The sequence below is a fragment of the Myiozetetes cayanensis genome, unplaced genomic scaffold (genome assembly GCF_022539395.1).
Source record: "Myiozetetes cayanensis isolate MyiCay16 unplaced genomic scaffold, myiCay2020 scf6-25, whole genome shotgun sequence".
Lineage (NCBI taxonomy): Eukaryota > Metazoa > Chordata > Aves > Passeriformes > Tyrannidae > Myiozetetes > Myiozetetes cayanensis.
The window spans coordinates 33455406-33470217 of NW_026087853.1; the positions used below are offsets into that span (position 1 = coordinate 33455406).

Here is a 14812-nt window from a genome sequence, read left to right on the forward strand (position 1 = left end):
ATTAGGTTGTAACAAAAGGAACCTAGGCACTTAACACTAGGGAGTTTTAGCCCCAGGCTCACACCCCTCTCCCTGTCCCTCCTCAGATAAGGGATTTTTCTCAGTCCTCACTAAAGTTAACAGCAGGTACTTAGAGCAATTAGACGTTATTGCCTCTCTGGTCTTTATTACTTGCTAGCTTAGTATCAGCTACTTTTTACACAATAAAAAAAGCTGAATTAATAGGGTGCTGCTTCCCTTCTTTATGCTGTATGAAAACACTGGGTCATGAAGCCACATGGACAGGCTGTGATCAGCAGTGCTTTGGAGCATTATTGCCATTTGCCATGGTATTTTATAAGGGGAAAAAACACAGGTAGTAAATGCACAGACATACAAAAATCATAGAGAAGGTGATGTGGGGGATATGGGTAGACCATAGTGACATAAAGGCTGGAAGGATTTCAAGTCCAGCAGAACAGCTTGCAGCTGTGCCTATGCTGTAAATTAGCTGCCCCATGGATCTGACAATTGCAAGCCTAGAGACACGGGTATGGTGTGCTGCTCCTTTGAAAATAAAGCCCCACGCCTACTGAGCAGCCCTTGCTCGCTTGGGAATAACTGTTGTGAACCTTTCATCTAAAGACTGCAACAAACTCCTGTGAGCTATATGTTTGGTGTTCAAAAAGAGGCTTTCCCATATTTGCCCAGCCAAGTAAAACCTCATCCTTTTCCTTCTCTCTCTACCTTAACTCTCCATTAACCCTTAGCTTTAGTACGGGACCTCAGAGAATGATATATTTTCCTCCTATTCCCTGGCCCCCAGTATTTCTAAGCCTCAATCTGTCATTCCCAAGAGGGAATGGACAAGAGCTTTGAGCTCTTAAATCCTGCTGTCGGTTCTTGCCTGAAAGAGGTAAGTAGGGAAACTGATGGAAAGGTGAAGAAAGGAGCCTGTCCCTTGTCAGCATTCACCTGTAATGGATGCAGAACGTGGGGTTAAACACCAGAACTAGACCCAGAAACAGAAATGAATGGGCTACTTACACAGTTTCGTCATTCTTGAACTCCAACTCCCCGTAAGTGTCTTCAAAGTCTTCTCCACCTCCTTTCGCTGTCCCTTCTACTGTCCTAAATGGCACTATGACTGTACCCCGAGCACCTGATGTCCTTAGGACTTTGACTTCCATCACACCGATGCTCTCGCTGACATGTATAACATCACACTCAAATGTGAAGATGCCAGCATGGTCATCATCCAGGATAGTCACTGTGGCCACACAAGGAGATGCCAATATGGCCTTCGGGTATGGGGAGTTATTGAGCTCTGGAGGTTCCTCACTCTCCACCACACGGAGATTACTGAGCCGCACAAAGAAATGCTCATCTTCCTCAAATATGTCATCATCAATAATGCCCACTGAGAACTCCTTCTGGGTCTCCCCTGATTTCAAGACAACAGTCCCCTCTGTGAACTCATAGTCAGCACCAGCATTGGCAGAGCCATCCTCTGTTTTATAGTCCACATAGATGGTCTTGGATATGTCCCCTCCTTTCCGCACCACTGTCAGGAGAACGGCACCACAGTTCTCAAGACACTGGTAGGAGCATGGGTCAAAATAAATTTTGGAGATGAATTCCTCAGGTTCCTCTGGCCGTACCTCATGTAAGCTGGTGCTCTTCTTGGCTTGTTCAGCCGCGTGCTTCTTCAGAATATTGCCAGCTCCTGTCATCATTCTGGTTGCTTGAATGCGATAAAAGGCTCTGCTCTTTTGCTGGTGAGACAACGCATAATAGTTAGCCATCTCCACCAGCTGGTCCAAGTCCTTTTCTGGGTGCTTTTGCTTCAGGTCCTTAAGGATCCGGATCATCTCTTTGCGAGATTCATCCACCTCCTTCCCCTCCACAGTCACTAAGTTCCCATCTAGAAAGTGGGAGTTCATCATCTTGCCATCCATTTCAATTCCCTTAGGGTGATCGCCTTCTGATTCTATGATAATGCCCCTGTGCTTGTCAGTACGGTACTTTTTGTGCATATACTTATAGAAAAGCAGACGTCTATCTGCTATCCAGGCCAGAACGACACAAAGTGGAAAGAAGAAAAGCGTGAGCAGGCCTTCCCAAACCTGAACCACACCTGGAGAGAAGACAGCAAGGATCATGTACAACCAGATGTAAGCAAAGATGCTCCATGCAGCTGTGACAAAGAAAACCCTCAGGTGTTTTATCTTCCTGGTTTCCCCATCAGGGATCACATAGACACAGATGGCAATGATGATAAACATATTGAAGGCTGCGCTGCCAACAATTGTCGATGGCCCCAGGTCTCCAGCTATGAATCCATGCCCACACACTTCTATCAGAGACAAGAGGATCTCAGGAGCAGAAGAGCCCAGAGCCATGAGGGTTAAGTTGGAAACAGTTTCATTCCAAATCCGGATGGTGGTCGTTGTGGTCTCTCCATTTGGTTTCTTAATAGTTATTTCTTTCTCCTGTGATGTAATGACCTCTATGGATGCCATGAAACGATCTGCAATGATGGAGACTCCAAGGAACATGTAGATCAGTGCTACAAAGTATACGATAACACGGGCAATTTTGTCCCCAAGGGATGGGTTTTCTGGGTACCATATTGGCAGGATAACACCCTCCTTGCAGTCAAAAGATCCTGAACACGAGCTGTTTTGTACTGAACTGGTTGAGTCTCCCGTCAGGCCAGCATCCACCTGCAAACCATGCAAAAACAGCACAAAAGTAACCAGCCCAAAATGGAGGAAGGCCGAGGTGACAGGCTGCAAGCTTAACCACGCCATACACAAGATGCAACTTCCACTGTGCAGATCCAAAAAGGCCGAGAACCTGAAACAAACAAAACAGAGAGGAGGGAGGGAAGCATGAGAGAGAAGGAAGATGTAACATTTACCCAAACACACTTCAGTATCTCACCACTGCAGAGTACTGGTAGAGATGCATGGGTTGTCTCTCTGTCACTTTGAAGAAGGTATTTAGCAGGGACTCTAACAAACTGCAGCATTTACATGCCCTGCAGATGAAGATCAACTGCTAGAAAAGTAATTCAGAGGAAAAGTGTATATATAAATATAAAAAATAGCCGATTCTTGACCTACAACGTGTAACAGGAGAACTGAGTGCTCAGCTGCCACTCACCTAATGATGCCATGGTGTTCCACAGCACGTAGCACTTCAGCTCAGCACAGGAACCCAAATTTAAGGGGTCCCCTGCCTCACAACACAGGAAATAAAACAAGTCAAGAAATCACTAGCAACAAAAAAAGCAACAATTAAGGCCAATGAGCAATCTCCAAATGAAGTCCATTTGTAGGACATAATTCAGTTATAAATTATGGAGTACCTTAGTGGCCAAATCATCCCTACAGCCAGCCCCTCCTAATAGGCTGTAGAGTCTCCAGAAGGGTCCTAGGCTCCCACAAGCTTCTGAGACACAGGGCCTCCATTTTAGGAGGTAAAGATATCATCCCAGAAATAGGGGAGAGGACTCGTGCTTGGCAAAGGCCATTTTTCACTAGCCTTCCTCCTGTGATCTGGATGGTCACATTTTATATCAATAATCCACCTTTTAAATGGTCACAGAAACCTACAAAACCAGCACAGTTAGAAAAAGTTGTGCTCGTAACCTCAGGAGACAAAGCAAAATGCATGTACCCATCAACATTCCCTCCACATCCCTAAGAAATTGATATATAGTAAAATATCTTCTACAATGAAAGTAGTCTCTAACCTAAAATACCATACAAACACAATGGATCTGATCAATGTATCACATAGATTTGGCATATCACTGCCCAATAATACCTTCTATTACTTACAAACTACATTGCTGTAGGGCTTGCACTGCTTAAAATTGGATTCTGAACCCTTCCTATTGTCATGGATCACACTATTCTCCTTCCTTCATAAGAGGCCTCTGGAAGAATTTGGTCTCAGGCTTAACCAACAAATCACATTTGTGAGTCCAGACACAGGCAAGTATCTCACAGGACACATCAAACTTAATAGCAGCATTATCTACAGCACTTGGAAGGTTCAAAAGCCTTAACTCCCACTAACTTTCATTGAGGTTTGTACTGCCAAATGAGCAGGCCTGGGATTCATTTCCCCTACTCTAACTATCTAAATCTTGGGCAGCAAGTCAAAGTCACTTAGGCTCCCTTTGTAGTCAGAGGTAAGAGATAGTCATTTCCAGGGAGCAATCCTTCCTGTCCCACTCTGTTCTGACACTAAAGATGTATTTAAGACACACATCTCCAGAAGGGATTACGTCCCTTCCCACCTCTTGCCATGATCTTGAGAGGGTGCCTAGTCAGTCAGTTTAGAGTAGATGCCTAACATTCTGATGGCAGCAGTTCGAAGAGTTGAACTGACCCTTGAACACTTGAGGAAACTCCCCCCTCCCTCCCTTGTACTATAAATATTCCAGGCAACATTACTGTGTTATCAGCATTAACAAATGCATCTCAAATGGCTATTTTATCATCATGTTGTGTCGCTCGCCTATTTCCAAAAGCTGGTGCAATCTTCCCGATATCAACAAAAAACGTTTTCAACTTTCAGATAAAAATCTATAAAGACAAGCAAAACAGGAAGGAAAGCGTGAACAAGGACTGCAAATGAACAAAACTGCTCCTGACAAAGCACAGCAGAGGGGAGAGAATTGATTATGCGGTATCAGGATCACAAATCCATATCTGACACCCTTGATATTAAAAAACAATATACTTCTTCATGCTACGTAGACCAATTCAGAAGAGCGAGATTCTCCCATGTTTGCCTACATACCTTCTCACTCCAATGCCTACTTCTCTATCTGTCTGTCTCCCCTAGCCTCGGTGCCTGATCGAGCTCCCAGGGATCAGAGGGACCTCAGCCCCAGCAGGGGCTGTTACAGAGCCCAGCCTCAGCTCCAGCCTTGAAGTTTTGTAAAACGCCCCACTGCCTGCAGTCACAGGGAGGACTCAGCTAACCAGCACATATGACCTGGATTCTGCTTGATGTTCCCATTTTGTCCTCCCTCCCTCTCCACATGGTACTTTACCAGATTTCTAGCTGCAGGATGTTGGGAAATCCCTGAGAAAGAGCCAGTGAACATGTGCAGAGTGATTATGAGCAGCAAACCCAAGATGTCCGGGCTGCAAGGTAGATGTGTGCATGTTCATAGCAAAGATGACACATGCCAGGTGCTTCTGATGCAAGGTGCACAGAAAGATCAACTACACAAGCACAGCAGCTCCAAAAACTCCTTGAGCACGTCAGATCATCCTTTTCCCTACTGTGATTGCTGGCAGGTATCCACCAACCTCTTGACACTTCCAGCTCCCAGCTCCTACTTAACTGTAGCACAGCCAGTAGGTGCTGTGTCTTCCAAGTTCACCCATGTAGAAATGGCTGACAGAAAGACAGGAGGAATTTCAAAAACATCTACGTGACTCAAGCACCTAAATCTGATTTAAAAAATGACTTAGGAGTCTAAGTATCACTTAAATTCAGAGCCTTGTCTAGGAATAGTTCAATGACTAAACTGCCCTCTGAAATAAATCACTGCTACCACCAATCTCCTTCTCTGTGGAACAAACACCTTCTGTAATTAACACTATCTGTCTACCTTCTCTAATGCCATGATGGTTTCTATTGCTAGGCATTTCTCAACACACTCCAGGACCTTGCCAGTCCTGCTTAAATTTTTAATTTAATTTTAAGCAGAAGGTAATTTTACTATTTGTCTAACAAATAGTATATTATTTTAAAGACAATCTCTACAAAGGTAGACTCTGTTTATGTGTTTGGACCTCCGAACTCAGGCTATGTGTTGTAGACTAAAATCTCAAAATTTGGAAATATTTTTCTTCACTGATTTTCACTTGCTTGGACAAAACATTTTAACGTTTAGTGGAGGCCACAATAATTTTTCTAAAATTACACAGCAATGACCCAATCCTGCAATTCTTTGTCACAGGTAAAACTCCCCAGGGACTTTATCCACACATATGCTGTCTAATACAATTTTAATATGTGTTCATTAGTAACCTAACCAATCTGAAAAATACAGTGAAGCATTCTTGTGGTCATTCCCCCCCTTCTCCCCCCCCCCAAGAACTGCTGCAAAAATGACTTATAACAGAATAAAAGTATTAAATTTTAAAACCGCTCAATAAAACATTGAGGTAACAGTTTAACACTCAGGTAACAGAAAATAGAAGAGTTAAAACTCACTCTGTAGCTCTAGATCAGAGTGTCTACTATACTCAGTCAAGAAATACCTGGAGGGGATCTACGCAGCTCTGGCCTGGCTCTGGCCAGTAGACACATCCCCCAGCAGACACATCTGTGCAGTAGACACATCCCCCATCTCTCCTCTGAGTAGCAGCATTGATTTCAGCAGGACTGCCTGTGTCAAGAGCCACCCTTCAGCATGAGTCCTGCTCTAAGGACCATGCCTTACACATAGGATTGCAGCCCAGTCCTGAGTCCTAATCACCCAGGAGGCACCACAGTGTCACTTCTCTGACATGACTGCGACAAAACACATCCACACCTGGCACAGCGAGGTGTCATTCCAGAAACATCACTGTGGGATGCAAACAACAGGAGGCTGCAGCAGCAGTGGAAAGTCAGTTGGTACTGGATGATCTTCGGCTTTATACCATGAGGACCATAATTTCCACTACCTCTTTGCTTCGGACATAATTTTCTACTCAGTATTGGTAATGAGGGGACCAGATAGGGTCACCTATCCGGTAGGAGAAGTTCAAAGCAATCAATCAGTGCAAAGGAGAGAAAAAAATGCTGCAAGCCTCACTGCACCAGAACGAGCTAGCATTCAATATCGAGGCTCTGGGAACACACATGATAGTTATTTTAGCAGAGAGAACTCCTTCTTCTACAAGAGTTTACAATGGCCACATGATCCATAAATGCATAAATAGAACCCATAAACAGAAAGATCAGTTCTTGAAATACTTCTGAAGACAGTCCAGAAAGCAGCATAGACCATGCTTGTCACAATTAAGGTTCCTTCCAACCCAAATCATTCTATGGTTCTGTGATACAATTCTTTGATGTTTTAGAATAGCTGAGTTTCAGAAGACTGACAGTTTGACTGCTAGGGACCTATATGAGAAGGCTATACTGATCCCTTATAATTAAGTTTTTTATACACAGCTTCTCACATGACTCTAAAGGCAAGGGTATTTTCAAAAGGAAGCATTTATAAGAAATCAAACCAAGAGGCAACATAACACAAAGATGGCTGATAACATGTAATCTCCACATACCAAGTTCCCAAGATCACTGCTCGTTAAACTAAAGGCGACACCCTAAGTCCCTATTAATTTCTTACTTGGGAAAAATTCCCCTTAAACCATCACAAAAGCCTTTGGATTTGAACTGCAAATAAGATTAGGTTTTCTGGCACTTCCCTCTCCTTCCCCTCTCCCTCCCATCTCCCAGATAAATGAGACACGGGAGTACATCTGTGGCCATATATCCTCTCTCCCCTGCCTCTAGACCAGCCAGGAAAGGCTGCTGATTAGATCTCAGCGCAGGGCAAGCCTCATTCAGGCGTGGGTGCTGCACCGGGGCCAGACAGAGACATCTCAAGATGAAGATGCACTTGACAAGCATCTGTCCCAGAACAAAGCGGATACAGCATTGCTATTAATGCCATCTTATAGCCCTGCTCCAAAGCTGGGGGAGACAGAAATAAGGTTCAGCTTAATAACATGACTTCACATTCCTCAGCTCCAAAGCACATAAAAGCTTTTTGATTTGAGCACACAGGGTTTTTTACAACCATGAGCAAAACTTGAAATTACAGCCTTTCTGCCAAAGAACACAAATAACTGAGTTTTCACAGAAGAGGTGAAATACCCAATTTACACTCCTCCCTCACCCGAAATTAAAGCACAGTAAAATATTAAATAAAAAACAAAGCATAATTTTCGATTGTCTCCATTCAAATGCTATTGAGACCCTTGCTCATCACTACAAAAGTAGTATCCAGAGTACAAGTTAAGATTTACCTGCAAGCCAAAAGCCAGAGCAGTGTAATTAGATCCACTTTGTCTGACAAATGCAAATTTCCAACATAGACCAGGCCTTAAGTCATCAGACTGATGGCACAAGCCTACCTGAAATGAGCACAACCAAGGACCTCAAGCTGACTTCACACAGGTTATGACACAGTAATAGGTAGTTTAGCTCTGTACTACTGCACCAGCTAGATTTTATGATGAAAAAAGCACCATAACTCATGTTTAGGCCATACCAGATCCTCACAGTTCGGTTTGATGGAAAAGCTACGGCAGGGAGCTGGAAGTGTGCTCTGCACTTCACAGTAAACATGCCAAAACCCAGAACTAGATGCCTACAGATTAATCCCCCCGGTATGTGTCAAAAACAGCCTTTCTCTTCTCTCAAGACCATGCAAAAAGCTACCATAAAAAAAGATACTGGCTTCCGTTGCAAGTCTTTTATCATTTACAAGCTGGCGTCTCTACTAATTTGAGCAGTACCTACCATTCTAGTGTAGTTAACGGGTGTTAATTGACATAATGAATCAAGTCTACTAATTCCTTTTACAAATGCTGCAATGATGGGACCCAGTTATATCTGGTGATCCCAGGGGCTGGCCCAAACAGAGCACAAGTCTGTGTACGGCTAGGAGCAACCTCCAAACACTCTACTCACCCTGGGGAGTATCCATGATGCTCCTGGAGAAGCAGTGGCATAAATACCTAACCCATAAAGATGCCTGTACTTAATTTTCCTCTTCTGCACCAACCGCACTTGACTGGCCAGGCATTTTATTTCCTTGCTCTCACCTCAGCTGAAAAACATCTGTATAGGGTAGACAGCTATAGGGATATAGGAGCTGCAGTTTATGCTCTGTGCACAGACACGTATAGGAGGTGGCAGATGCTGCAGAAAGCCTTCAGTGAGCAATCACAGTAGTGCTCTAAGAGCCATCCTTATTTTTATGGTGTGGGCTAGCTCAGCCACAGTGTGTTTGCTCTTCCAATTCCCCATATATCTCCTTATTCTGAGATTCCTCAGCCTGAGAGACAGCAAGAGTTACCCTTTTCTACTTTCCCCCCCCAAGAACCATACCTTTTTTACATTCAAAAAACAAAACCTGGTATTTAGGCTGACCTACAGATTAGTAGTGGGCACTCTCCTGCTTAAAAGACAGTATTATCTGCTCTGATATAGATGAGGGTTTTTTCTTTTCATGAGTATTACACAATCTTGTTTTTCCAGTACTTAAAAATGGGCAGTTCACACAGGGATCTCTGGAGGCTATCTAATTCAACCCCCTGGCTCAAGCAGGGCCACCTAGAGTCAGTTGCCCAGGACCACATCCAGTTGGCTTTTGAATATATTCAAAAGTATATCTCAGGATATTGAAGGACAAAGGATGGAGTCTCCACAACCTCTTGGGGCAACCTGTGCCAGTGCTCAGTCACCTGCCCAGTAAAATAGTAAGAAAGCACAGTTATAGGGTCCAGGACTGCTTGGGACCACCACATCCATTGGCACATGGGAAGCCAGAGCAAACCCACCATGGGTCCAAACTGCACTGGGAGCTCACTGCAGTCCATTGGTGGTAAACGTGTATTTGGCAAAAAGTTGCTGTCATGACCTTTTAGAAGTCACTGGGAAGCCTCCATTGCAAGTTTAGAGGCTGATCTTCAAACATCAGTCCTTTCAATGCATTTAGGGGTATTTCTAGACACAATAAAAGTCTTCATGTGCTTGTATTGCAGTGCACATGCAAACACACCACTCTCTGCAGTATGAACAACCCCCAGTTGAGAGGGCAGGTACTTCCAAGCACAATCTCCAGATCATTGATTTTATGCCCATAATGTGAAAGGCCCAGTGGAGAGGCTGAAAGTCTTTCCTTTAGGTTTAGGAGGCTGAGGTAAATATAGCAGTTATATATGGAGTTACTTGATCACCCACGTGGTGGTTCCCTGGTCTTTTCCATGGACTACACCTGGAGTACCTGACAACACATGGAGTCGCAACAGGCACTGGCTCCTCCGCTGCAGCCTTTCAAAGCACTGGTTTTCATCACTCTCTGTCTTGCTGGTTTATAAAGAACAGCAAAGACTATTTGGGTAACAGTGGGGGAAGGGGAAAAAAATTTCAGCAGTGTGAGGAAAACTTCTTGTCAGTACATTTTATGTACTGCCCGTGGCAGCACGCAGGGTGTGTTATTTACTGCTCCTGCTTCACAGACATATTATACTGCTGGTTCAGGTGCCACCATCAGAGTGCAACTTATCACCTAGTGACTCACAGCATCCTACAGATGACAGCGGCAACTCGTGACATTCCTTTAGCACTCCGGTGACAGATCTAAAACTGTTACAATTAAAGACCCTGGGGTTTGTTGTCATCAGTGCATTTGTGCTGCAGAGCCTGTAGTTATTTGCACGCAGAGGCATGCTAAATGGTAAATAAGAAGAGAAGAAATGTTGTAGTCATATCTCATTCTCTTTAGATCCAGAGCTAGGTAAGAAAAACACAAGTTTTCTGACAGAAAACACTTATTTGAGGCAAACCAAACAAATCATGTGATGTGCTGGATTTGATGCAACAAGTACCTAGGCAGTGAGCCCTTCTCTGGCTGGCTTGTGGGCTCTTGGGACAGCCACCAGCCAGCCATGCTGGGTGCTAACCCCAGCAGCTGGGGGGTACACTGCTCCAATCCTCCAGAATGGCCTGTTTATTTCTTAACTTCTCCTTCAAGGATATATAAAAACAAAATTTCTGATCTTTTTTTTTTTGGTCTATATACAGCAAGAAAAAAAAAAGTTTTTACCAAAAATGCCACATCACATGCCCTCCATGAGTCTATACAGAAGAGTTCACTCCTGGCTCAGTGAGAAAGAAAACATTAAAAAAGTGAACGGAGGCAGAACAGGGCAGTGGGAGACTGGGCAGAAAACAGAGATGGGAGAGGAGGAGAAGAAGGCCACACTTCAGAAATCATCTTTATCACTGCAGCAAAAATAAGCAACTGTTGTTCGTCATGTTAGACTGATGGGAAAGGCCCTTACTTAGCCCAATTAGCACAGGTTTCACTCATTTCACAGTTAGTTAGACCACAGACAGAAGAGTTGTCTGGTCCATGCCTCAGGGACTGCCACTGCATTGTTCCCCTTGTGAACATTATTTCCTAGTACTTTGTCCAGCTCAGTTTTAAATCATCCAAGTGATGGCATTTCCACAACTTCCCATAGACGCTCTGCCATGATGTAATTTATCTTGGAGGTTTTAGCCGTCTTCCTTATATTTAGGATGAAATTAAGAAAATTTATGATGCTAGTTCTCATTATCGTGTCCTTGGAGCACTCTCAACCATTCTCCTCCCTGTCTGAGATTTACATGCTTCAGATACTTGTAAATAGCTGTTCTCCTCCACAGCTTTTCTTTGGCCAAAGCACACAAATTTATTTTAATCTTTATAAATTAGCGCAAGCTGCCCTTTAATCGTTTATCTTCATCTCCTCTTAGTTCTCCATCTTCGAGGCCATCAGGAGCAGGCGGGTATCTGTGAGAGACACAGCCCAGTGCCTGCTCCCACCAAAACCAGCAGCAGACCTGCTCCCTTTGGAGCAGGAATGCCCAGCCTGCATAGTGAAGACTGGCCTCTCAGCTCTGCTGTACAGGAGGTTTTCATCAGCTACCAGACTGCTACAAAGGTTAAATCAAGATTGATATACAGAAGCTCACTGTGTTGCTCAGTTTTGAAGGTCTCTTCATCTGTTTGCTGTGCCCCAGCACAGTGGGGCTGGCATGAGGAGCACTGTGCTGCTGACTGGTATGTGTGGAACGGAAAGCAAAGATTTCCAGAGTTTCAACCAAAATGTCAGGGTCTCCAGATGAGACGAGGGAAATACGCTGTAACACGCCCACTGCTTTTGCAGATCTGAGCACAGCAGGAGGGATGAAAAATGCACTGAGCTACGCATTATCCTCAAAATACCTCCCACTTCACTTGGAAGGTGCCAAAACCTGTAAATTCACCCAAATTGAATACAGTTATCAAACAAGATTCCACACAGCACCTTCACTCTTTACTGCCATATATCCCCATGTCCATCTTATTGACAATTTACATATCTTAATCCTTTGCTGTTTTTCAGCTGCTAATTCTGCAACTGCTTTTAAAAAAATAACCCCTCACATCCACCATGATTAATTCATTCTTCATAAGTCCAGGCTGTTTATTGCTCTTTGTTCATTTATGCACTAGTTGTTTACAGATTCTCTTTTAATATTAGCTCTGTTATTTGCTAGAGACTCAAGTCATATTTACCATATGGTAATTGCAGAGATGACATGGACAACAAACAGTGGAAGCTGAGCTGCTACAGCAATTACAGCAAGTGGCAGCAGTCTCCAGGCTATCTGCTGCCCCACCTTCATTTCTTCTCTCCCCACCCTCTGACGGCTTTCCCTGTGGGCTGTATAAAGCCATATGCCACTCTGATCTCTACAGCAAAGATAGGTGCAGATCTGTTCTTCACTACAGCATTATCAGACAGGTTGATTCACCTTTTTCTTTTCGGTTCGTGTTCCAGCTGCAGGTCTGCTCTCCCTGGCTGGCTGCCCCAGTCTGTCCTGCCAAGGGCAGGTAATCTGAAATATTGTCTGAACCTAGACACCCTTAATACTCACTGTTACAATAGCACTAAATTCCTCCTTTGCTTCACTCATGGTCTCCATGTGTCTCAGATATTTCACTGAAGGAGTCGCAAAGGACCAGATTTCAAACACTGCTTACAAGCTTAAAGGATCAGCTCTTTTTAACCCCCTTGGACACCTGGAAACCACTGAATTAAGATTTTTCACTGGACACCTAAACACAATTTTAAATTCCTGCAGAAAACCAAAGAGATGACTATGAGAGGCTACTGATGTTTTTTCCAAAAAAAGACCTGAGTGTGTTTCTTGATTCCTGCCAACAGCACCAGGCAGGTCCCACCTACACAAATGTCATAGGGCTAAGTCAGGTAAATATATGACTTGATCCTTCAAGAAGATTCAAAAAATCAGGATTACCTATATGTGTATGACAACTTGGGGGCAGTGCATACAAAAAGCACCTTGTCTGAAAAGGGTGAGACTCCTCCCTTGCCATTTCTAACATGCCTGCAATGATACTCTCCCAATTCCCAGCAGTCAGCAAGTCTTAACTTAGATACCAGTGCAGAACACTTGAAAACTGGATGCAGGGCATCATGTATCAGAAGAATTTTCTAGCAAAGTATATTATAATCATACTGTTGTTTATCTCCAAAGTGGAAGAAATAGCATTTTCATTGTATTCAGAGCACTACTTAGACCAGCTTCCGTCCCTTGACCCTCCCCTCCAAAAGCCTCCTTTTACACAAAGTCATCTTTAAAATGACAACTATCTTTCTAGCCCAGTCAACTTGCATCCCATCAGCTGAAGGCTGGCAAGAGAGGAGAGAGAGAGAGCCCTTAGGACCAGACTTTCTCTACTGTAAATCAGCATAGGTCCTATGAGCCCAAGTCAGAAACCAGCTTATTCTACTGAAAGTGCTGCCTGAGGAACTCTGGCAACATTTCATATAATAGAAACCTCCAAAATGAAAGTTTCATCTATTTCCTCTTCACAACCTGCGTCACACAGCAGCTGAGAGGCATCTTTGTCCTTCCTCCATACCAACTGTATTCCTGTCCATCTTGCCCGGGTTCCTCCCTCCCCCCAGTGCTCCACGCTGGCCCCAGATTTGCTACAACTAGTCCTGCCAACAGAAGCAGCAGCTGAGTCATGGGAGATGACCACATGAGCCAAATGCACTAAAACCAGACAAGGGAAGGAGAAAATTCTCTTTCCCCCACAATCCCAGACCCCATCAAACAAGGCCTGGAGTCTCTCTCCTCCACCATGTGCCCAGTGTCACCTTGGATTAGCACAAGAAGTGCCTCATCCTGAAGGTAAAATGACAGGAGTAACTGGCTTCATGTACATGTCTGGATAACATACTCATCCCATGCAGCCACCCACTGCATGATCTGTGTAAGCCACTAAGGCAAAAAGAGAGGATGGCTTCAATGCTGCCACTGAGGGGCACAGCCTCTGTTATGGATGCTAGCAGTCCCACATCTCCATCAGTTTTACTCAGGAGCTCCAGTCCCCTTCAGGAGCAGCAGAAATTATCTCTTCACCCATTTCTGCAAAGCAAAGATTAAAACTGGGATGCGCTTAATTTGCTTTGAAGTCCAAATCTCTCCTAAGACACAGCTAAGGCAAGAAAATTGCAGGGTCCCGCTCTTACTGCAAGTTTCGGTGGAGCAACAGCCTGTTTTCACACGCTTACTAAACACTCGCTCCCTACGCACTCCTCCCTCAGCCCAGAAAGCCTCTCATGCCCAGCCATGCTTCTGTGGTGGTGCCGTGAACTCAGCTCTTCCTGACACTGCTGATGACAGTAACTCCTGTCATCTGGGAAACCTGTCACAAGTGACAGAAAAATGCTTTGCCAAAACAGGAGCAACAGTCCCCAAACACCAGCAAGTGAGGAGCAATGTGATAGGAAGTGTTATCCCAGGCAGAGCCACCATTAGTATTGCATTCAGGTCAGTGACTCAAATAGGTAAAAGAACAAGCACAAAAGGTCTTCAACAAAACGATGGTCACTTTTCAAGACAAGCGAAGCCCTGAAATGAATCCATTCTGCAGTGGAAGCTCACTGACCAGACAAATGAATAAAAATGGGTCTTCAATGAATTTGAGCCCTGTATCATAAAAACCCTT

The 14812-nt window shown here is 44.2% G+C and overlaps 1 protein-coding gene across 6 annotated transcripts in view; it reads right to left on the reverse strand.

Annotated features, from left to right (window-relative positions):
- Positions 1-14812, reverse strand: part of SLC8A3 (solute carrier family 8 member A3) — a 147771-nt gene that overhangs the window by 91365 nt on the left and 41594 nt on the right. For 4 of the 6 annotated variants that reach the window (XM_050336982.1, XM_050336981.1, XM_050336980.1 and 1 more), the window contains exon 2: positions 1027-2838. In XM_050336982.1, the coding sequence (XP_050192939.1) occupies positions 1027-2838 (1812 nt within the window). The remainder of the gene's footprint in view (positions 1-1026; positions 2839-14812) is intronic. The other 2 variants (XM_050336985.1, XM_050336984.1) reach the window with 1 other exon arrangement.